General features: G+C 37.7%; 1 protein-coding gene across 1 annotated transcript in view; it reads left to right on the top strand.

Moving 5' to 3' along the window:
* The window catches only part of LOC142094981 (protein-glutamine gamma-glutamyltransferase E-like), a 35,041-nt gene extending 11,530 nt beyond the window's left edge, over nt 1-23,511 (top strand). The window contains exons 2-13 of the mRNA XM_075177669.1: nt 1,839-2,012; nt 3,839-4,087; nt 4,185-4,303; nt 6,268-6,396; nt 7,266-7,443; nt 8,634-8,769; nt 11,018-11,121; nt 13,182-13,424; nt 15,938-16,264; nt 17,825-17,985; nt 20,960-21,093; nt 23,091-23,511. Coding sequence (XP_075033770.1) covers nt 1,839-2,012; nt 3,839-4,087; nt 4,185-4,303; nt 6,268-6,396; nt 7,266-7,443; nt 8,634-8,769; nt 11,018-11,121; nt 13,182-13,424; nt 15,938-16,264; nt 17,825-17,985; nt 20,960-21,093; nt 23,091-23,244 — 2,108 coding nt within the window. The 3' untranslated portion in view covers nt 23,245-23,511. The remainder of the gene's footprint in view (nt 1-1,838; nt 2,013-3,838; nt 4,088-4,184; nt 4,304-6,267; nt 6,397-7,265; nt 7,444-8,633; nt 8,770-11,017; nt 11,122-13,181; nt 13,425-15,937; nt 16,265-17,824; nt 17,986-20,959; nt 21,094-23,090) is intronic.

Genomic DNA, 23,511 nt, shown 5'->3' with positions numbered 1-23,511 from the left:
TTTTAAAAGAGCATTCTTGGTATTGTAAAAAATGTTATTGAAAAGGTATAATTGTAATCAAATTGCTGTATGTAATTACCAAATTAGATCATCAATTTTTAAAGCTTACCTTATCCCTGATGATATTATTTACACTAATACAGCTGTCCCAATCTCCACTCTAAATCACACTCGCTCCTCTTGTTTCAGCTGTGCCTCTTCCACGTAGAATGTAAGCTCTCTAATGAGCAGGGTCCTCCATACCCTTTGTTTTAATTTCTACGTTTTTTTTTGTCTGCCTTGCAGGTCCCTGTTTTATGTATGTCCTGTTTTTCCTACTGTACAGCGCTGGGGAGCACTGTGACACCTTACAAATCTATGATAATAATAATAATAATAATAATAATAATAATCTGTGGTTTTTCTTGTTGCAAGCATTTCCCAGTATTGCACAAAGTATATTTTAAAGTGTAAAGTAATTCCATAGTGCTTGTTTTGGGGGACAAAATTGCTCTTTATATCGTTATTGTTTGTAAGTCACAATAGCTATACAAATACTGTAAAACATAGACCGCCTTTAGATTGTTTATAGAGGATGCTAAATCCATGTATTGACTTCTAATTCACAATAGGTTGATTATTAGATAGGTTATTGTAGTCCAGGTTAACCGTTCAGCTTATGATTTATATACCTTTTATGTAGGTTCTTTGAATTTTATATTTTTTTAATCATTCCTCCTAAAGATATTGAGGTGTATATCATGTAAAGTTTGTTAATGTAAGGTAGGTCACTTTATGGTGTTCTTAGAGATTACTTATGTTAGAACAGATGCTAGAACAATCATTGCATAATCTTTATTCGTTTATTTCGTGCACGTATTCACTGAGCTGTTTCACTCACAACTTGATAGTCCAATAAATAGTGTAAAGGCTTTTAATTATTATATTTCACACTGTATTGAGAGTAGTTGCGGGTACCCTCTGTTCCAAGTATTACATTTAGACAATAATTCTAATCAGTTGTATTCAGTAGTGCAGGTCTAAGAACTATCTACAGAGCTTTCTTTGTTCTCCGCTAATGTATTGCATTCCTTATTATAATACAGATCGAATTGCTGATAATTATTAATATTTGTACTTCACCATTGGGTCAGAGTATTGATTTCATTGCAGGTCGTGGCTCAAAAAAATATCTGTCCAGTGTCATAATTACAGCAATAATCATGCTCATTCAGACCTGTGAGCCCAAGGGACCAGACCTTTGTCTGCCGCATAGTGTGTGGGAATGCGCTATAATATATACACCTTCATTGGATTTCTGGTGTCTGTCAATGACAACAGGGGAGCTCATTGTTGGGGGTGGAATCACCAATACACCAAGTACATTTACACGTATAGAGGGCCATTGCCTTGTTATAAAGTTTGGGGTTTCATATTCTAAAATATGGCTGGACTGCACAGTGTTCTGGCAATTCACTTCAAAATCTTTTCCTACCCTCCACATTTCTGAATATGGAGATATATGGTATGTGCATGCTTTTGTGGCTAATTTGGCTTTTAAAGTAAACATAGAGTAATAATACCCACAATGCATTGCTCTGTGTTTTAGTGCTTTCTGGTGTTTTCAACTCACGCTATTAAACCATACTCCATGTTATGTCTGTAATCTGTTAAGATGTATGTAAATATCTATGCTTGGAATGAAAACAAGCAAGTGTCTGTTTTTGACCATTTAAACATGAAAAATGCATGGTGAATGCATTACAGCCACCCAAGATGGCCTTAATTACATTGTGCTACGATATGATGAAGCATTATATCTGGTTAAGTTTATAATTTATTACCTTTCTGTTCCACAGATTTACAGGTTACTCACACTGAGTGGTATCCCTCTTTTAATATGACTAACCATCATACTGATGTTTATGACAGTAACGAGTTAATCCTCAGGAGAGGGAGACCGTTCACTATCACTGTCTCCACCAATCGACTTCTGTTGTCAGGGGAGAACATCACGTTTACTGCTGAGACGGGTAAGAAGGACAATTTAGTCGTAGAACCTTCAACCTTCACATTTCACCTTATAGGTTTATATCTCATTGAACACACTACAATTCTTACCGCATTCAATTAATATTTAAATAAATAAATTTACTATACTTGCTCAACGTGAGTCAACCTTGAAACATTTAGGTAAACATAACATACATATCCAACATTTAGGGGGAGATTCAATTCTCGGTGATGTGCCATGAAGTGTGCCCAGAATAGTCCATGAAGGCACTCTGCAGAGATGTATCTCTGCACATTTTTCAATGCACCCCATAAAGGTGTACTGGAAAATAAGCTATCTTCACCCGGAATTAGTGCATCGCCACATCGAAGCCTCGTGCATAGCTGAATATTGCCCAAACAGTCTTACTCAGAGGGTAAAGTTGCCCATACACAGTCAGGTCTGGCTGTCATCCAAATGTATTTTCCTACAGTCCTAAACAACATCAAAGATATTAATGTGATGTGGTTCGGGATTGGCAGTACTTGTGGGCTCATACACACTGTGATTTGCAGTCTAAAACAAACTAACTGGCCATCTGAATCAACATCTGTATGGACACATTTAAAATGTCTTCACGGACTACTAGTAATTATGTTATACTAGCAGGGTCACCTGGCGTTGCACCAATCTGATTTGCAATGTGTATCAGTTTTAATAAGTTAGCAAATTATTTGGTAAATAGATGAAAAATGCTATTTAGAAAATAAGATTTGTTGCTTTGTTGCATTGTCTTTATGTTGTGTTGTTGTGAGGTTTTCTACCAGCAGTGAAACAATTGTTTACAACCTAAAAATTATGTTTTCAATACTTGTCACTCTGCCACTTTGTCGCTTTCTGACATTGTCAATATGTGGTCTAACAGGTTACTTTTCGATACTAAATAACTATGTAAGATTGGGCATTTTTACCTTGAGAGTTGTTGAAGATATTCGCCAACAAACAAGCAAACTTCTTCTTTTATATATACTGTATATAGATTTAAAGAGCGGGTTTTCATTCAATTTTTCTGTAAAATTTATTTTGTGTGTTAAAATTATATCAATACATTAAAGGGGTTTTATATGCCAGCAAGCTACAACAGCTTGATCTCTTCATTTGATATTGATCAGGCTGGAAATCATATGAATTAGGGGGGGTTAATCAAATGCCGCCATATCAGGCCTATCTTCATATGTGCGGGCCTGGGGCATATAATTACTTTAAGCAACAAATTCAAGTCATGTCAAGAAATTAAATTGTCATAACTTGTTGAGCACTACTGAAAGAACACTGTGCAGCTATAATTTGAAATTATGTAAATAGGTAACTAACAGGAACATGTGGGCATCAATTAGAGTTAGGATCAAAGCAAAAAAAAAAGACCAAATTTGCCCCTGGACATACCATGTTGTAAATGCGTAGGCTGTAAATGTATGACTTTATTATTTTGCTTGCAGGGGAAATTTAGTGTTGAGCTAGGACAAATCTAAATCTGTCTTTACATTTTAAATCCCCCCCCCTCCTGCAATGCAACATGGTTTTACCAAGGAGCAAATTTACTCCTCTTGTTGCTTTGCTCCTTAATCTAATGAGGCCCTGTATATATAACAATGTAACTGAAGTAAAAAGGGAAACTCTTAACTCACAAATACAAGTCTAAAATTCTAGTCATGTTAAAGTAAGGATAGCCATGTAGCTATGTAAAGCCCTTAAAATCATAAAAATAAAACTTTTCACAACATATTCAATACACATAATTAATCTGAATTTGAATATCTAAGTTAAAAAATAAACTCTAACTGTATTTTGTTCTACCCATATAAGGTCCATCACCATCAGAGGCATCTAAAACAAAAGCATTGTTCCCACTGAATGGGAATGGAAATCAAAATTCATGGAGCTCAGTCTTGACATCAAGAAACGCTAATGCCATCACTGTGGATATAAACAGCCCTCCGGATGCTGTGATTGGACAATACTATCTGCGTGTCTCTAGTAATGCCAGCAACACACAGGCAGTGTATCCACAGCCCATTGGTAGACTCTATCTGCTCTTTAACCCCTGGAACCAAGGTACAATGTTATAAGTTGTATAAGACTAAAACATCTGGTGTGTTGGTCATGGATATTGGAAGTGTTGATTTAACATCTTGTGACTTGTGCATTTCAGAGGATGATGTTTTTCTAGCAGAGGAGAGTGAGAGACAAGAATATGTTCTTAATGAAAAAGGAGTCATATTTGTAGGGTCTGAATATGCCATTGCACCACTTACCTGGGGCTATAATCAGGTACTTTACTAACTGTATTTTATGAAATGCTCCATTGTTGTGGATTTATGGGTAGTAGGTCTAAGGCTATAAATGTCTGTACACTCATATGGTTTTAAGGCAAACTAGAGGGTTCCAAAATATTGCTACTTCTGATTGAAGCAGCAGAAGAGATTGGGTCCTCCTTTGCGGAATGCATGCGAGGCACAGTAACGTGTCTGAATCTGCACCTTCATGCAAATCAAAATGTTTCTATAGCAAGCAGAGATATATTCAATATTATGCTTTGCTGTTCAATACAACTACACATGATGTCATCAAGGCCGCTAAGAGGAATCTTGTGCCATGTCGGCTAAGAGTTGAATTCCCTAAGGGAATCAGGCCTTCAAAAAAATTCTGAAATCACTAGGATTCCCCCCAAAACCCAATTTCTATTGGGTGTTAGGGAAAAAAAGAGTTAAAAAATAGATAAAAGCATTATTTTGCAGTGCAACTAAAAGTGCCAGCATTTCTTGGCATTCGGGACCCTTAGGACCAGTAGTGCACCTGCAACAAATAACACAAACACTGTGAAAAAAATCGTTATTAAAAATAAAAGCTCTCCACACCATTGTCATCCACTAATTTCTAACCTAAATCCCAGGGGAGGTTTCTTCTTGCGTACAATGATAGCATGCTCTTCGAGGAGTGGCAAAGTATCTGACAGGTCGGCAAGTTTGTCAGCTTCTAATCAATGCAGAGCGGTTTTGCTCTGATAGGTCAGAGTGTGGAAAGCCACTGTGAATTGGCTAGTAGCGGTGGGATCCCACATGGGGTCCATACTTGCCAACTTTTTAGATCCTGGTGCTGAGTGTGGTGGACATGGCCACACAAATTTCCTCATTGCAGGCCTATACCCAGTGGTGCAATGCAACAATCTGTTGCACCGTACAGTGGAAGGCGAGGCCACAATGGTGGGATTTGCTTTAAGTTGTGTCTTCAAGCCCCATCCCCACTCACTTCACAAGGGAAGTGGGTGGGTTGCAGGATGCCAGAGACTGCACTGCTCTGCCAAGAGTTTCGGGAGAGTAGGTGACTATGGTTATGAAAGCATGCCTAAAGATACAGAGGATGATGCAATAGTAGGAGAGATGGATCTGCTGTGTTAAGAAGGGGGCTGATAAGCTTTAACAAAGAAATTAGTTTTAAGGGCTTGCTTGAAACATTGGAGAGAAGAGGCTAATCAGATTAGGCATGGTAGGTCGATCCACAGATGAGGAGAATCCTCGGCGAAGACCTGGAGGCAGGAGTAGGAAAAGGTAATCCGTGTAGTAGTGAGGTAGCGGTCATTGGCAGAGTGGGGGCAGCAGAAAGGAGTGTGGGTACAGATGAGGTTGGAGATGTAGGTGGGGATGAGAATAGGCTGCTGCCTTTGTAGGTGAGGATGAGGAGATTAATTTAATTCTGTAGGTCATGGGGAGTGACAGGCACACATGGATAGGAGAGGTAGACTGAAGAGCGGCAGGGAAGACGTTGGTTAGGGCAAAGAGGAGGAGGTTATAGCAATCAAGGTGAGAGATTATAATAGAGTGAACAAGAGTTTTACTAGTTTCCATGGTAAGCAAGGGCCGGATCTTCAATTTATTTCGGAGGTGGAAACAGTAGAATTTGGAGGACATAAACAGTGCATGCTTAAACATGAATCAAAATATTGGTACATTTAAAAAGAAAATAGATAAAGTAGATGAAGTATTATATTGGAAAGATGTTCATCGTGTATTTCAAATGTTAATAAAGACAGAGCCTTTACATTTGTGGAAGATTATCCGCATGAGAATTCACCATTATTGTTTCACTAAATATTGTTAAAACTTTACAAAAATAACAGAGCTATGGATTAAAATGTTCAAAATATATCAATAAGTTTAACTAATTATACAATTAAAAAGTTTCAATTTGAAATTTTTCATAAGTCTGTTTTCTGGTTTGTAATCACATGACTGTAGTTTGAAAGAAGTATTCTTGAGATCTGCTTTGCTATTATGGATCGAAGCATTAATTACCAAAAAGACCCAGGCACAGATGTCGCCCACAGGAATGACCCACTCTATGTGTGCAGGGTTCTTATTGCCACGGTGAGTTCTAACTAACATTTGTTTAAATATATTAACTTACCATAGCTGATAGGGATTCTGTACCGTTACTAATATCATGTCTTGGGCCTTTTTTTGGGCAGTTTCCCCCCTGTCCCCAACCCAGCCAGGCCTTGGGTGTCATCAGGCCAGACCGGTGTTCAGATACTTTTTTACTTGCAAGGGCTAATAATATGGTACCTGAACTACCGCAGTGTATTGATGAATACACTGTGTATTGATGAATGTACTGTGGTACTTCAGGAATTCTATATGTTAGGATAAGTGACAGCACACTATATTATGTGATATCTTATATTTTTTTTTAAACAATGAATATTTGCTACATGTTCATTATCATACTAGTATCACATTCAATTAACTCCTAAGCAGTTTACAATAGCCACATAATATTTTGCTTTACCATTTGCGCTACTTTCTGACAACTCAGTTTTGTGTGCCACAATATGCTCCCCTCTGTGACTGATACAGCACCATCACTTTCTTTCTTAAGATTGTGCCATGGAAGTCGTGTACTAACAAGCTGGCACACTGTGACCAGTTTCTGTGTAATCTACAGTAATACAAATATTCAGTCACCCGCGGTTGTCCAGCAGTTCAGAAATACTTAGTATAATTCTGTATTGATTCTATGACAATCTAAGCCCCATCTCAGTTCAGAACAATAGCTTTGTTTGTGTAAACACATTTGTCGTTTTAAAAGCATTAGGAACTCTTATTCCAGTTGTTTCTAAAATAACTGGAATTGCCCTCTACGTATTCTCATTGTGGGCCATGATTCTTGCTATAATTTGCTAGAGATTGTATTTGAAGTTGTTTTGTCTGTGTTTCTTACATACTGTATTTGCAAGTTAAATAGTAAAGATGAAAGTGGCGTGCTTGTGGAGAACTGGAGCGGATTCTATGATGATGGCAATGCCCCCACCAGCTGGAATGGAAGTCCCCTTATCCTAAAAAACTGGTACCACAACAGATACGAGCCTGTGAAATATGGGCAATGCTGGGTGTACGGTGGTTTACTCTGCACAGGTAAGCATCATCCAGCTTGGGCAGATTCTGTGCTGCCCAATTATATTTTACAGATTTTAATTAACAAATATTGCTTTATGTACATCTTACTTTTTTACAGTGCTACAGTGAAGATGTTGGAGGTATATAAATAAAAAATAATAATACAAAATGTAGCACTCACGCTGCCTAACTCTAAGGCACACCATTTTTATTATTCTATAGCCTCTTTTCCGAAAACAACCCCAATATGCATGTTCTACAGCCCATGAGAACCTTGTTATGCAATCAACAGTGGTTGCCGTTGTTAAGCTCTATCTCACTTGTATACTATAGAGCGCTCAGTTGACCATTAAACATACCTCCATTTGTCCAGTACTCAATACATTACCCCTTGATTGGTAAACAGGCCTCCATTTCACTAGTACACAGTGCAGCAACTTTCACCAATAAGCAGATCCTTATTTGCCCAGTAAATTACAATACACCATTTGACATATAAACAGACCCCACTTGATCAGTATAGTATAGCATGCACTAGAACAAGAAACAAGTCTCCATTTGACTAGTATAAATAACTGCATACAACAGACTAGCACAGGGTTTCCCAAACCCAGTCCTCAAGGCTCCCCAATAGTGCAGGTTTTCCGGATCACATGTGACATGAATAGTACCACCTGTGGATCTGTTACACTGTGTCAGTCAGTAATGAATACACCTGTGATCCAGCAAGGAGATATGGAAAACCTGCACTGTTGGGGAGCCCTGAGGACTGGGTTTGGGAAACCCTGGACTAGCAGAATGATCCCCAACATTACTCACTCCAGCTAGCACCACATAGAGGAATCATTCACCAGCTGGATTAGGTTCTTCCAAACAGCTTATACTGTCACCAGCAACGCTTGAATCCACCGTACTGTGAACTCTAACAGCCAGCTGTTGACTTTTACTTGAGGCGACAAAGGCAGCATCCTCACCAATGGCTCTTTGATGCCTGGGTTTTGCAGAGCTTAAGTATGGCCACACATCCATTTTTTCTGAAGCTGCAATGAAATCTTAAAAATGCCTGTGGCCAGGGCAAAGCCTTCTGGTGGCTTTACGTGAGACAACTGTTGCTATGTACTTTAGGAAATGTGTATATACCTTTTTTGTTTTCTGCCGGTTTGCTCTTTTTCAGAGAACACAGACCAATAATATCTTTATTATTGCAGTTCTTAGATGCTTGGGAATTCCAACACGGGTAATCACCAACTTCAACTCAGCCCATGACAAGAATGGGAATCTGTTTATTGATATGTATTATGACAATCGTGGAACCAGCAGTGAATCCCAGCAGGATATGGTGTGGTAAATGCAAATATTTGTGATTTTTTTATTGAGCTGTTGAGTGAGATTAAGTCATGAACAATTAATATGAAGTTTATTTTACAGTGGTTCTAATTTAAACAATTTTTTTCCTCAAAGGACTGACTACTATGGCAATTTCCCCAATATCTGTCAGTTAACTATTCATATAGCCAGAGCTGTACCTGGGCAATCTGCAGGAGATGGGAATCCATGAATCCATGAATCCAATTGTTTTCCTCCTCTTCCAGCAAAAACGGGCGCGTACCCCTTTTAGATGGGGGTGCACCTTGTGGCCCATTGGATCAAATTAAAAAGGGCGACAGGGCCTGCAATTTTGAGTTTCCTAAATGACCCTTAAGGCTGAATGCAAATCTAAATTTTTGAAGACATTCCTTCACATGACAGGAAAAGAATTGTACACAGAAAGGATAATATGAACTTACATCTAGGAGCTGATTTATCAACCTTCTAAAAAGTGGAGGTGTTGCTCATAGCAACCAATAAGACTCTAGCTGTCATTTACCTAGTACATTCATAGATAGCTAGAATCTGATTGATTGTTCTGGACAACTCATCCACTTTTCCTTTTTAGGACGTTTGATAAATCTACCACCCTAAATTCTTTCAAAAGCATGAAAAGCGGAATAAAAATAAATTACATTACTACACTAACTTACAGTACTTTGAAGAATTGAAAATGAAACATTATTCACGATGCATTACCACAATTTATTCAATGCATCTCTTTGGAGTCCTCAGAGCTTAATGTGTTCTGGAATGCACAAAGACTCCGTTCATTTGATCCCAAAGTCATACATTTTCGAGTTCCACTTCTTTTTTTATCTACAAATGAAGCACTGGGAGATTCTGCTTAGTGCATCCAAACCACATTCCAAGGGTGTCTAAAGCTTACTTTTTTGATGCCATTTTCATTTGTATCGATGTATATAAGTTTTATTAATACTAATCTGGTGTAAAAGCGCTTTTCATGTGTTAGTTATCGCATGGAAAGTGCAATACACGTCAATCGTGCCATTCACACCAAATGTATTTTACAATCTTATGGGTTAATCTGGCATGTAAAATTGGATCATATAAATAAAATTAAAATTTGTATAAAAAATACATAAAAAGTGCTTAATAATGCATCAAAACACACATAAAAGCATATTTACATTTGAATGTACTGGATTAAACACATCGGTAACCAGGGCAAATTACTATGTTTCCTAAATGGTGCTTACATGTAGACAAAGGAGCAACATACATTTTTCTTGCCTAAGAACACCCAGCAAGACTTTCAAGTCAAGCATTTTAATGTATGTAACAACCCTCATACTCAATTTTCCTCTTGGTTATGTCATAGTTTCAACACTGAAGTTAAATAAAAAAGGTCTGTGTTTCCCTAGAGCTCTGGGACTTGGAGGATACAAATGTGGAATAAGCAGCATTTTGAGCAAAACTATAGCAGAAAATAAAACGACTGTATTAAAGGTTGATATTATTTTTTAAAAACATTACTTACATTCCCATTTATGAAACAGAGAAAAGCCCGGTCTTCAGCGAAAACTGGTATTTTTCCACAGATAGGGCTTCTCTTTGACTTTCAAACAATCACCACCAGCGATAGCAGGGCAATCACTGGCGGTTGACCTCACTGGAGGAAAGATTCACCGTGACTCTCTAGTGAAAGCTTCTACATGCAAGGCATGGGGAAGCCGATTTAACATGGATGGCAGAGTTAAAACTACCAGCACAATCCTACTTCTGCTATTGCCATCTAAGAATGTCGACAGAAAGAGACATTCTATGAAAAAACGGTTTATTATTTCAGCAAAGCATTCTTTTGACATGTGAATTATTGGAAATAATAATTTTTTTTTTATACTTTCAAACATTTTTGATTTTTTTTTTCTAACAAATGGAACTGAAAGCCCAAGTCTAGGTTTTCAGATTCATTGCCATGACCACCAAAGCTGTAAGTAAAGCCTTATCGCTCCCAGGCAGTATTGCTGGGCAGCTGAGTACAGCTCAACTTCCGCAGTGATATTATATTAATAAATTATGGCAATAGGATGTAATAAGATGCATCCCTAATAGCTGTTTTTAATAAACAGGCCTGCTATTGTGAACCTGGCCTATGGAAGAATATGAGACACATAAGTGGTTTAAGGTACAACATGTAAGTGGAAGATACGTGGAGTGGGGTGAAAATATATTATAATGTTCTGTACCTGTAATTTTACAGGAATTTCCATGTTTGGAATGAGGCCTGGTTCGCCCGTAAGGATCTAGGTGCGTCTTATAATGGCTGGCAGGTGATGGATTCAACACCATTGGAGAGAAGTGATGGTATGAGATAACTATTGATCTCTACGCTTGTGTATAGGTTTCTGGCCATTTGTTGTTTTTAATCTTATTGTATTATGCACAGATTGCCTTTTCCTCTGCATTATTGTGTTTATGATTATGAAAGGGCTCTGTCATTTCTTACTTATGGTAACATTTTTATTACAGTGACATCTTTATAAAACTTTGAAGTTTTTTTTCAAAGCTTTCCTAAACAAAATTAAGTTTTGGTCTATTTTCAACAGCAAAATACATTGAATGCAAAATATATATATATTATATATATTTTTTATAGTAGTTTAAAACTTAAATTTTTCAAAAAGATACATAGGAAATGATGACACTTCAGACCAGATGTAAACTCTTGCATTCAATAGGGCATGCTTTAACTCAATAGATTAATTATTTTATTTCCTGTGAACTTTAGATTTTGCTTCACTTTCTGGAAAAGGCCTTTTAGCCAAATTTTCCATGTTTCAGAAATAGCCAGTGAAAGGCAAATTTTTACATGGTGAGGTCAATTATACGATGTACATTGAGAATTTCAGAACTTTGGAAGTGTGTCCCTTTGAACACTGAATAACTTTTGAATAAAATATTCTTGGGGCCCTGTTTAAACAAGCATAATAATTTGTCCTTTTAAGAATTTAAAACTGTTATACTTTTGTGATAATATGTTTCAATTAAAATGCGGACAACTTCACTAGTCAAATATGTCCTTAATATATACAGTGGACATAAAGGGCCTGATTTATTTAGGAAAGTAAGGCAAACCAAAATGAGTAAGTTTTCCCCTGGACGAAACCATGTTATAATGCAAGACATGCAAATGAGTTCATTATTTTGCACATAAGGAAAACACTGGTTGTTTTTTCATATAGGACAGAAATACTTGATAGCTTTATTTTTACACTGACATTAAAAAGTTGATCTAGGACATGCTCTACCCCAACTATAAATCTGTCCTGACATTTTAAATTTACCTCCCCCTCCAATGCAACATGGTTTTGCCAAGGTTCAAAGATACTCATTTTTTTTGCTTTACTTTGCTTAATGAATCAGACCCAAAAAGTCTACACACACAATGAAACTGCAGGTGTTTGCGATGTAAAGGCTGAAATCAAGATAAATAATGTTAGACCATTTTCTCTCTTTAATGTTACCTTGCATACAGCAAAAATTAAGTGAAAACAAATAGACAATTTTTAGGAAAATTAAAATCCTAGAACAACACCCTGGTTGCTTAAGTTGCTTAAGTGTGCATGCCCTCTTATAATGGTTTTGTATTGGTGTTCAAAGTAACCCAAGCACATTCAAAATCTTGTTCAAAGGTGTTCGTTTTTTAACTGCTTTGTGTATCCAGCTGCTTTGTTTGGTGCCTGAGTTTTTAGCATTTGTGCATACCTCCGAACATTTGTAAAGGCATAAACAAGGCAAAATAAACCCTGCTCAGAATTGTAAAAACATGCCCACTTTCCAAACAATTACACCCCCTTTTGGCAAAGTTCTGCTTACTTCAGTGCAAGCTCCGACCAATTTGAGGACCACAAATCTGGACTGTCCTGATGAAATCGGGACTGTCCTGCTCAGATTGGGACTGTCCCGCTCAGATTGGGACTGTCTGCTGAAATTTGGACTGTCCCGCTGAAATTGGGAGGGTCCTTCTGAGTTTGGAACTGTCTTCCTGAAATTGGGACTGTCCTGCTGAAGTTGGGACTGTCCCGCTGAGATAGGGACAGTTGGGGGTATGGCTTATGTATGTATATTTTTTGACAAACAGGACTTACTTGAATCACCTAACCCTCTCTTTTTGCTAACATTTTAAAGCCAGTCTGGGACATTTTTGACAGTTTGTGCACAGAACAGAGGTGAAGTTACCTATAACAACTAATCAGTCTTTAGATTTCATTCCTTAAACTTCACTAGACAATTGTTAGATTTGAATTGGTTGCTGCACATTGCCTTTATAAATGACCCCCAGTTTGCTTCACTTTGATGATTGAGGTAGTTTTCATCTGTCATGCATAGTTTTTAATGTCACTAATCATTTCATTTGACCTTAGGAATATATCGCTGTGGTCCCGCACCACTTGTGGCTATTAAGGAAGGTGATGTGGACCTTAAGCACGATGTAGGCTTCATGTTTGCGTCTGTGAATGCTGACCTTTCACACTGGATCTACTACAGGGATGAGACAAAGAAAAGAATTTCTAATGACACTAAATACATTGGCAAATATATTAGCACAAAAGCCGTGGGAACTGATGAGCGAGTAGATGTCACATCCAATTACAAATACCCAGAAGGTAAGGACAGCTATTTTATTGTTGTAATTGAATAAGATGCAAATTAAAAATCCTCCAATAGAAATTATGGGAGGGGATTTACACAATATAGTGTGCAGCATTATATCATCTTTATTTTATAGTTAGGTATCAAACATATACATACTAAAAGGGCCTGATTCATTAAGGAAAGTTAAGCAAAGTAAGTAAGTAAAGCAAAACCATGTTGCATTGGAGGGGGAGGTAAATTTAAAATGTGAACGCAGATTTATATTTGGGGTAGGGCATGTCCTAGATCAACTTTAAATTTCAGTGTACAAATAAGCTATCAAGTATTTTTGTGCTACATGAAAAAACAGACAGTATTTTCCTTATCTGCAAAATAATAAACTAATTTGCACCCTTTGCATTGCAACATGGTTTTGTCCAGAATACTTGCGCAAGAAAACTTGATAAATTTTAGCTTAACTTTCCTTAATGAATCAGGCCCAAAGTGTCTTGAATGGGAAAAATGGTAAACAAATAATACAGAACATAAATCACATTCAGTGTACAATACATGATATCATCAAAAAATCAATAATAATGCTTAACTGTGAAAATGATATCCCAATTCTGAATCCAAAGATAACAATGCAAAATCACAGAAACTGAAATACAATAAAAGTAAAACATATTATTTGGTAGGTAGGATACCTTTAAAAAGAAATATATTAAAACATTGGTTTCTTCTGAGTTCAATTTTAGCAGTATTTATCAGTGGTGAAATCTCTGCAGTCTCCTCAATATTCAGAATATACAACTAAGTGACCAATCATACTGATAATACATAAAGTCACTTTTTCAAAGTCTTTATTTTCCCACCTAACTAGCATCATTGTAACAGACAACATCACTAAGCAGCAGTTTAGAATGCAGTCTGCAAACTACCACACATCAGACTTGCAAACTCCTAAACCTCATGTGGCTCAGGCCAAACCCAAACCCCAAAGTGGACGTAAGAGAAAACCAGATGTGAAACATCCGTTTTTACATTGCAATTTGGCTATGTGGACTGCTTGGTGATGTATATTGTGCCCGGCTTGATAGAAGCCACTCCGCCAGGCTTACTTGTATAACATTGAAATAAAGATAAAAAAAGTCCCAATCCTTTCATTTTCTAAAAGCCTACTCAACATCGGGCCGAGTCCTCTAGGTCATTGGACATAGTTAACTTTCTGCTTTGGTTACCCAACTAGCTGTCTTGCGCAATGGAACGGAAAGCCCAGAGTTGAGCTTACAGTTCCAGTCATAAATACATGTTAAAAAATACACTAAAAATATATATTTTTTAAACTACTTAAAAAACTACATAACTTAAAAAATGCTTTATTTAAATAATGATTTAATGATTTCCATATGTAATTGTTATTAGAACAAGTATTGCAGTAGTACTTTGAAACCTTTTGTTGTATTTGGTGAAAAAATGTCCTATTACCGCTAATAGGGCTTTTCGTTCCTTGATAAATTGGCCCCCTATATTCTCTCTTACTCTGAAAGTTGGCATTGTTTGTAAAACTGGTCCCATTTCCACTGTATTTTATTATTTGTAATACATACTTGGCAACTTTGGCAAGATTGCCTCCGGGAGATCAGGGGTGAGGTGAATGTGGAGGGGGGGGCTAGCCAAATCGCTTAATTTGGTCGCGCCCCCAAGTTGTCATTTCATGTTCTGGCCTATTACAGCAGGGGAAGGGGTCACGATGGTGAGGAAATTGCATCATAAGCCCCGGCCCCCTCCACTTAATTTAACAAGTGGCTGAAAACCAGGAGGTTGTTCTGCTCTCCCAGAAATTCGGGAGACATTCCTGGGAGGTAAGGCATCTATGCTTTAATATCAGTGCTTAGCCCTGTACACAGAAGCATGATTTTAAAGTGTTTAATATGTGTGTATAATGTATGTTCTCAAAGCTTATTACTGTGGTTTGACATTTATAATCCAATTTAATAATGTAAGCAGACGGATCTGTACAAACGCATCCTGAGAAACATTTGCCTCACTTTGCTTTGCCTCACATCATTTTCTAACTTATCAGCAGCATACACAAGAGTAAAAGTTTAGTCAAATTCAATGGAGTTCTTTGAGAACTCATTAAGTACCTATGAAAGTACTCATAAGTACCTATTATTGTCAAATGCGCTTTGACCAAGGTTTTGTTTATACCTTAGCGTTGTTTTCACTGTTTGTGTTTACATGCCCTTAAAGTATCTTAATTCTACAAGTTGTGCTCCAGGTCTATCCAGTCGCCAAACCGGTGGGGATGTAACAATACCAATGTTGTATGTGCGTGTCAGTGTGGTGGCATGATATACACAGGGAAACAGTATAGCATAGCAAATACACACACTGTTAGACATGTTCTTTTTAAAAAAAATATCATTCGGGAGTTCTTGGGGGTTAATACCTGTCAATGTATTCATATTAATGCACTTTTTTTTGTGGCTCTTGCCTGTGACAAATTATATAGTATCTTGACAATCATTTTGTCTACCAGGTTCTTTGCAAGAAAGAGAATTATTTGACAAGGCCATCAACAAATTGTTAGAAAGTCCCCTTGTGGAACTTGAGAAAAAATTGCTCCATTTCAGAAAAAGAGGTGAAGAAAATCCAAAACAGGGAGGTATCCTGTCCGGAAGATTTACCATGACACAGATCGCCACTCTCGGCCAGGAACTAAATGTGATATTGAGCTTGAAAAACCTGACAACTTACAACATTACAGTGATTGTGAATGCGACCTCATCAAGCATTCTGTACACCGGGAGGCACAAACATGAGATCTGGGCAGACGCAAAGACTCTTCCCTTGGTTTCCAATCAAGGTATGAAAAGAGAATCTCTCACATAACAGAGTTATAATGGAAACATTTTATTAACAGAGGTGGGAGTTTGTTTTCATTAGTTGAACTTTTTTTGGAACCACGTTTTATTTTTCCAATATACCAATACAGATGTAATCCCTAAGGAGCAGGTAATTTCCATTTCCTTGTCTTACTGCTTCCTGAATGTTCCTTATAATCTGCAATTTCCCCTTGTCTGTAATTTGTCACTTTATAAAGTGCTGGGTACACAAATGATGCTATATAAATAAACCACACATCATACCGCCCAGTATATGTCTATCCAACAGCGGACGAGGCATGACCACGTCACGATGGGTGCATCGCCATGTCATGATGGTGGCGTGACCACATGCCCTGGGGCATGCCAATCACTTTTGAAGGGCTTGGGTGCCCCATACTCCCCTCCCCTCCAAATACCATTCACTACACCCATTCAAGACTGCTCTCAAATAGGGACTGTCCAGGGAGGTATGCATATATACATCCATCCATCCAAGGTAAGTGTGGAATGGCTGCTCTGGGTTACTAAACCTTGGCATTAAGGTCATTGATAGGATAGTAGGAGTCATTTACTGACATTGTAATTAGATGCAAAATGTATGTATTAATAGTGCATCAACCCTCATAGGGAGAGACTTCACAAAACCCATGAATTACTTATATTACATATAAATGCCATATTTTATGCTGCCACCGTAATCATAACTAAGAGAACCATCATTTTAACACTGGTAAAACAACTTTAGGTTAGTCAGAGAGGACTATGTTTCAATTGCTTAAAAAAATTACATACACTTCAGCAATATTGTGAAAATTGTATGAATGCTTTATTCAAAGGGGCAGATTCAATTAGCTGTGATGTACTGAGACACATTGTAGCTGCACATTTTTACTGTTTATACGGCAAAAAGTAACGCTCACTTTTGTTAGCGTCTCTATCGGGCGTGAGCAATGGTGAGCGCATATATCACAACAAAACAATTGCCATGTAGTATCTCGCGGTCATTCCGGGACACAACGTGGCAATGTGTTTTACAATTGAAACTTTATGTGCAGTAAACATTAGTAACATCATGATACATGTATTTAATGGGAAATTAGAATTTTCTTTTGTTCATTAATTGCTATGTAATTAACAGGTGACAATAATCGAATATTTTTTTCTTTCTGTGCATTCTGCTGCAACTTTATATTACACATATGTATTGTACGTATCCTGTAGTGTATTGTGTCATCAAAGCAGCGCATACCTACACCCGTTTTCAACAAGAGACATTTTTTCAGATTCGGTTCTATATGAATACAGACGTACGTATGCCAGAATAGCGTGTCTGTTTAAAAGAACGCACAATATATGTTCGTTTTGCGTGCCTTAACAAATCAAGTCCTTAGAAAGCCAGGTTTTGGGTGCATTGGACAACATTTCTACAGAGTATTTTAGTGTAGGGTAAAATGCTACATTTAAGGACAGATGTAACACGTATGAAGGATTTGTGACCAGTTCCATGATTTACCTTACCCTCATTCTTTCTACTTTAGAAAAACACATATCCATCCCTTTGACATATGCTCAGTATGGTAAATATGTGAGTGAAGACAATATCATTCGTATGACAGCTTTGTGTGAGGTTAATGGGACAGAAGAACGTATTTTAGTTGAAAAGGATATCAACTTGGAAAAGCCTCCAATGGACATCAAGGTAATACATGTGAAAATACATCCGTAAATCAGAGTTATGTAATAATAAGACTATCCAATGAAACAATCCCATATATTTTTAGGACATACAGATTTCTTACTTACAGTTCAGCCCAGTTTTGGAAGTGGGGGTGTAGACAGCGGTATGCTATACCGCCACTTCTCTTACTGCTTTAATTGTAGAATTAACAAATTCCATTCACTTACATTGCCATTAGATTTGCCAGACTGTCACTTCTAAAGTTCCACTTTGACCACTGATTCAACCAGTTTATACTATCCCCATACTCTCCGACATTTAGTTATGCAAATTCGGGCTAAAATAATCCCCAACCCATCTAAACCCCACCCAAACCACCCAGAAACTCCCAATTTTGGGTGACACTCTGCCCACTTCCTTGTCAGCACTGACCCTTTTTTTTCGGTTGGGACTGTTCCACCAAAATCAGGACAGTTGGGAGGTATGTGTCACGTTTATATTTATAACTGTAATATTGATTTTATCATTCACCAGTGAAGCATAATTGTTAGAAATTGGAATAAAAATATGTAAATTATTTAAATCTGTGTTTTAGTGTAGTTATAATAAGCACACAGTGGTGGCAGCCATTTTAAGAGTTGTACGATATTTGCCGTTAGGTCAGGTTTTCATGGAACAATCCTGAATTTTAGACGTCAAAGTGTGCAATGGCTATAACAACCTCTAAAATTGTATGTTTTGAGCAGATATGGGCATTCCTGACATGATATGGGACATGACCTAATTTGTTCAGGTTTTCCAATCAGGGATGTTGGCATGTATGCCTGAACCAATATTTGGCTTATTAATTTAATAACAACTGGGCGTGTGCTATCAAGAAAAATGTCTCTTCATTGTCCAATGAGTGTAGTTTGAGAAAATGTGGGCATAGTTTAAGTGGATCAATGTGTGGCTTAATTTCTTCTGATTTTTTTAAAAAAAGGAATGTTAGCAGGTATGATTAACCAATATTCAGTTTATCAGTTCACTGGTAATTAGTGAAATCACTTTGTGTCTCAGGCCTCAGTAATGGTAGATCTAACAGAATTGTTAGGCTACTTTCACATGATGATTCAACCTACAAAATTTCTTTCTCCATTGTGTGTAGATGGTTGGTCCACTTTAATATAACAGGTGCTGGATAATACAAACACAGGAGGAGAGATGCAGAAAAATAGAAAAACATGAGGGTACACATATAGAACTCCTCTACCTTACAGGTAGACACACAAACACAAATGTAGATATTTCAGTCTCACAATGGACTGCTTTGATTGTGCAACTACATATTCCCCAGTTGGCTTGGAAATTTGGGCACTTGTGGTTCCTAGAGGCTCCAGCCCTGTGGTGAATATAACTCTAAATAGGGCAGTCATTTCTTTCACACCGAAAGTGAACTTAAGTACATTTCTATATCAGGTCCATGGTGACTATTATATGGGTTAATTCTGGTATATCAATTAAAGATCATGTCAATTGGATGAAATTTAACTGCTGTATTCACTACTCTGGCAATGCTTTGCTGCGCTAGGCATATCCCTACTCCAGGTCCTATCCTGCTTTAGTTTCAACCACAGTGGATGTGCCATCCCGTACCACAAGCATAGGGAAAGCACCTGTGCATATGAGCCCTAACAATACAGATCGCTTCTTATAGAATATTATGACAGCAACCACGGCTCACTCAGTAAGAGCTCCAACAGTTGGTGGGAGATAAGGAGCGGCAGTCCCACGTTCCTTATTAACCCTATCTGGACCCCATAATCCCCCCTATTGGTACAAACTTATTTTTGAATGGTTGTATGTATTTAAAAGCTGTACATTTCCACTTGTGGGCAGAGTCAGGGCAGAACAAAGGCTTGCAGGCATGGTAATGAGATTAATTATAAGCATGCAGCATGTTATGCTCCTCCGCTATGCACCAAAATCCTCAGCGATGCTCCATTTTTGAGGAGAGCTGTGTTATATGTAATAACTAAATATTACAAATGGCTCCACGCTCTCCTGAAAAAAAAAACCCAGAGCCCTGGAGCTCTGTGTACAGTATGTTAGTACATAGAAGCCTTCATTTGTAAAACTATGCCATGGAATGCCATCTTACTTCTGTAATAAATTGATTCAATCTACACACATGTGGTGTTATACATAGCAACCAATTCCATGCTGACATTTTCTTGTACACTTTAGAAAATGCAGGCAAACTTCTAACTGGTTTCAATGGGTTACAGCACACAGCACCGTGTTAATTTAAAAAGCCCACATAGCATGAGCTTCTGGGAGTGCCGTGATAGGAGAGCATATACAGAACACATGCACTAGGAGTGCAATATATTAGTCACAGCCCGGTCTTCCTAAATCATACCGCCCATACCACACCAACTTCAAATAAAGCCATGCCATTCCCAGCAAGCCACACTCCTCATGGCTGTTGGACATCAAAACTATCGGCAGATATGTACCTGTAGGACATTTAGGGAAAGTGGTACTATGGGAAAAGGTGGTGTTGTCCATAGCAGCCAAATAGATATTTCTATTTAACTTTCTGACATGATCCCTCCCAAATAATGACATAATCTGCTTATAGTTGCAATGGGCAACACCACTTTTATCCCTTAAACCACTTTTCACAAATTTCCCTCAACAAATATTAAGTGAGGGAATTATGCTTTGGGATATATGTCTTCTCTTCTGTGAGGAATGTGCAGAGCAGTATAGGGTTTTATTCTTGCTGTACTCACATTATCTCTGTCTTGCTTTACGCACCTCACAAACGTTCTTCCCCATAAGAGTGAAAATTAAAATGAATCAGAATTGGAAAGGGTGTTGCCAGATGTTGGTCTCATTATACTTCATTCCTACAACCCTGGCCCTGATACAGGATGTATTGTGAGGTAACATCGGCTTAATTAAAGTGTTTTTGCTTGTACAGTCTCCCTAAGGATTTGCTGTTTTACAGATTCCAGATAAGGTTGTGATGAACACCGCATTCAATGCAGAAATTGCAATCACCAACACTTTACCTGACACGCTGAACGCCTGCTCTTTGTTGATTGAAGGAAGTGGCCTTGTTGATGACTTCCTGAAGAAAGAGTAAGCAAAACTCTCTACCTGTTTTTATTCTTCAAATTTTACAGTGAATATAAAAAGTTGAAATCAGGATAAATCATGTCAGATGTTTTGTCAACCTTTTAAACCAACAAAATCCATGTGAAACCAAATAGACAATATTTCGAATTAAAGAAGTGAAAATTAAAACCCCCCAATCACCTGGTTGTATAGGTGTGCACATCCCTATACTAATACTTTGTATAAGCACCTTTTGCTTTTATTATAACAGTGAGTGTTTTTGAATATATCTCTATCAACTCCACACACCTGGACTGTGCAATTCTATCCCACTTTTCCCTTCCAAAAAGTTAAAGGTTTGTCAAACTGCAAGAGGATCTCATGTGCACAGGTCTCTTTAGGTCATTCTGCAGGTTTTGGGCCCTGAATGGGCCATTCCCAGACTTTCTGAAGCCATTCCTTGGTTGACTTTGATGGTTGCGTTGGATTGTTATAATGTTGGAAGGTCATATTCCTCTTCATCTTAATCTTTTGAAAGAGGCCAGCAGATAGTGTGCCTAAATGTTATCTTTGGGCCAAACCTATCTTTTAGACTTAAGGCTAAAAAGTTCAACTTTGTTCTCATCAGACCTTAAAACACTTTCCCATATGGTTTGGGGTGATTGAGTGTATTTATTTGCAAAATTTAGAAGGGCTTGATTTTTTTTTTTTGTTAGAAATGGCTTCCATCTTGCTACCCTAGCCCATAGCTCAGACATGTGCAAAATACAAGAGATTGTTGTAACATTCAGGGAGTTATCAGTTTCTAACATAAATTCCATATTATACTGTTGCCATAGGCACCTTGGTAGCCTCCATGATGAATTATCTCTTTGTCCTGTCATCAATTTTGGAGGGACGTCCCGATCTTGGTAATGTCCCTGTTGTCTTACATTTTCTCCACTTAGTAATAATAGTCTTCACAGTGTTCCATGCTACTTATAATGCCTTTAAACATTTTTGTATACCCCTCTCCTGATTGGTACCAATTCAACAACGAGATTCAGTAGATTTTTGAAAGATCCATGCGGACGATGGCTAGTCGGTGGCTGTCATAATCCCGACATTGGAAATCGGCACACAACCTGCCAACACAAACATGTCAGCAGGCTAAATGGCGACACATCTGTTGTGTCGATAGTGTGATTGGCTATACCCCTGACCCGACGCCACTGCTCTTTTAATGTCGGCAACGTGATTGGCGAGATTTTGAAAGTAGCCAATCACACTATCGACATTGTCAACTTGTCAGCGCAATGGAAGTGTCGGCATTTAGCCTGCCGACATGTTCATGTCGGCAAGTTAAGGGTTGCCCTTTCCACTATCGTAGTTAGGTACCGTACCCATTCCAGTAGAATGCAACCAAGAGTACTTCAAGGAAATCCTACAGGAACAGCTGATGTTTATTTGTTTAATCTCAAGCATTTTCATTGCTGGCAGGTGTATGCTAATTACTTTTTAATACGTTTAAATAAGATTTTAAATGTGATTGGTTAACTATGAAGACGGCTTCAGCCCCATTATGAAAGGGTGTGCACTGTTATGCAACCAGGAAATTGTAGGATTTGTATTTCACTTCTTTTTCCTATTGTTTTTCACTTGAATTTTGATGGTTGCAACAAAAATTAGAGGTGGAAAATTAAAGGCAGAAAAAGGTCTGATATGAATTATTTTGATTTTTAGGTTTTATATGACAAAAACCTGCAATTTCAATAATGATGTATAGACGTTTTATATCTACTGTATGCTATTGTAATTTGGATACCCTCCAAGTATCTCAGTGATGTGTGGCTGGACACTAATGGCACTTCTTTTTTGTGATACACACACATACATACACACATACACACACACACAGTATTATTATACCACAGAAATACAAAATTCTCCTTAGAACACGGGAACATGGTAATTGAGAAGATAATGTCAATTTAAAATGTATATGCTATGTTCACGAATGCATATATTACTTCTATTTTTAGTCTACCACCTCTGCAGCCTGGAGAAAAATCTACCATCAGTTTTACAATCATCCCTTTCAAGAGCGGCAATAGAACATTGATCGCAACGTTTTCATGTGACAAGATAAGAAATGTTAAACGTTCTCACAAAGTGTTGGTGGCTGGTGCCCCCTGACTCCATAGACCTGCTAAGATAATATCTACTTGTAGTTGTCCCAGCAGTATTGTGACCTGCCTTGATCTTGCCGGAACTGTTCTTTATACTGAAAATGTAGCAAAGGCTGATTCTTAACTGGATCGTAGAGGCAATGCTGATTGTGTTCTTAAATGTCTTCTTTTTCAAACCTTCTACCTCTTCAGTACTGTAGATCAATCATATAGTTATATTAATTTAATAGTCCCTACAGTGTATATATATGTGGTTGAATAAATCGCTTGTACC

This window comes from Mixophyes fleayi, chromosome 6 (assembly GCF_038048845.1).
Source record: "Mixophyes fleayi isolate aMixFle1 chromosome 6, aMixFle1.hap1, whole genome shotgun sequence".
In the NCBI taxonomy this organism is placed as follows: Eukaryota; Metazoa; Chordata; class Amphibia; order Anura; family Limnodynastidae; genus Mixophyes; species Mixophyes fleayi.
Note: the sequence above shows the minus strand (reverse complement) of the source record. Positions and strands in the feature narration are given on the sequence as shown.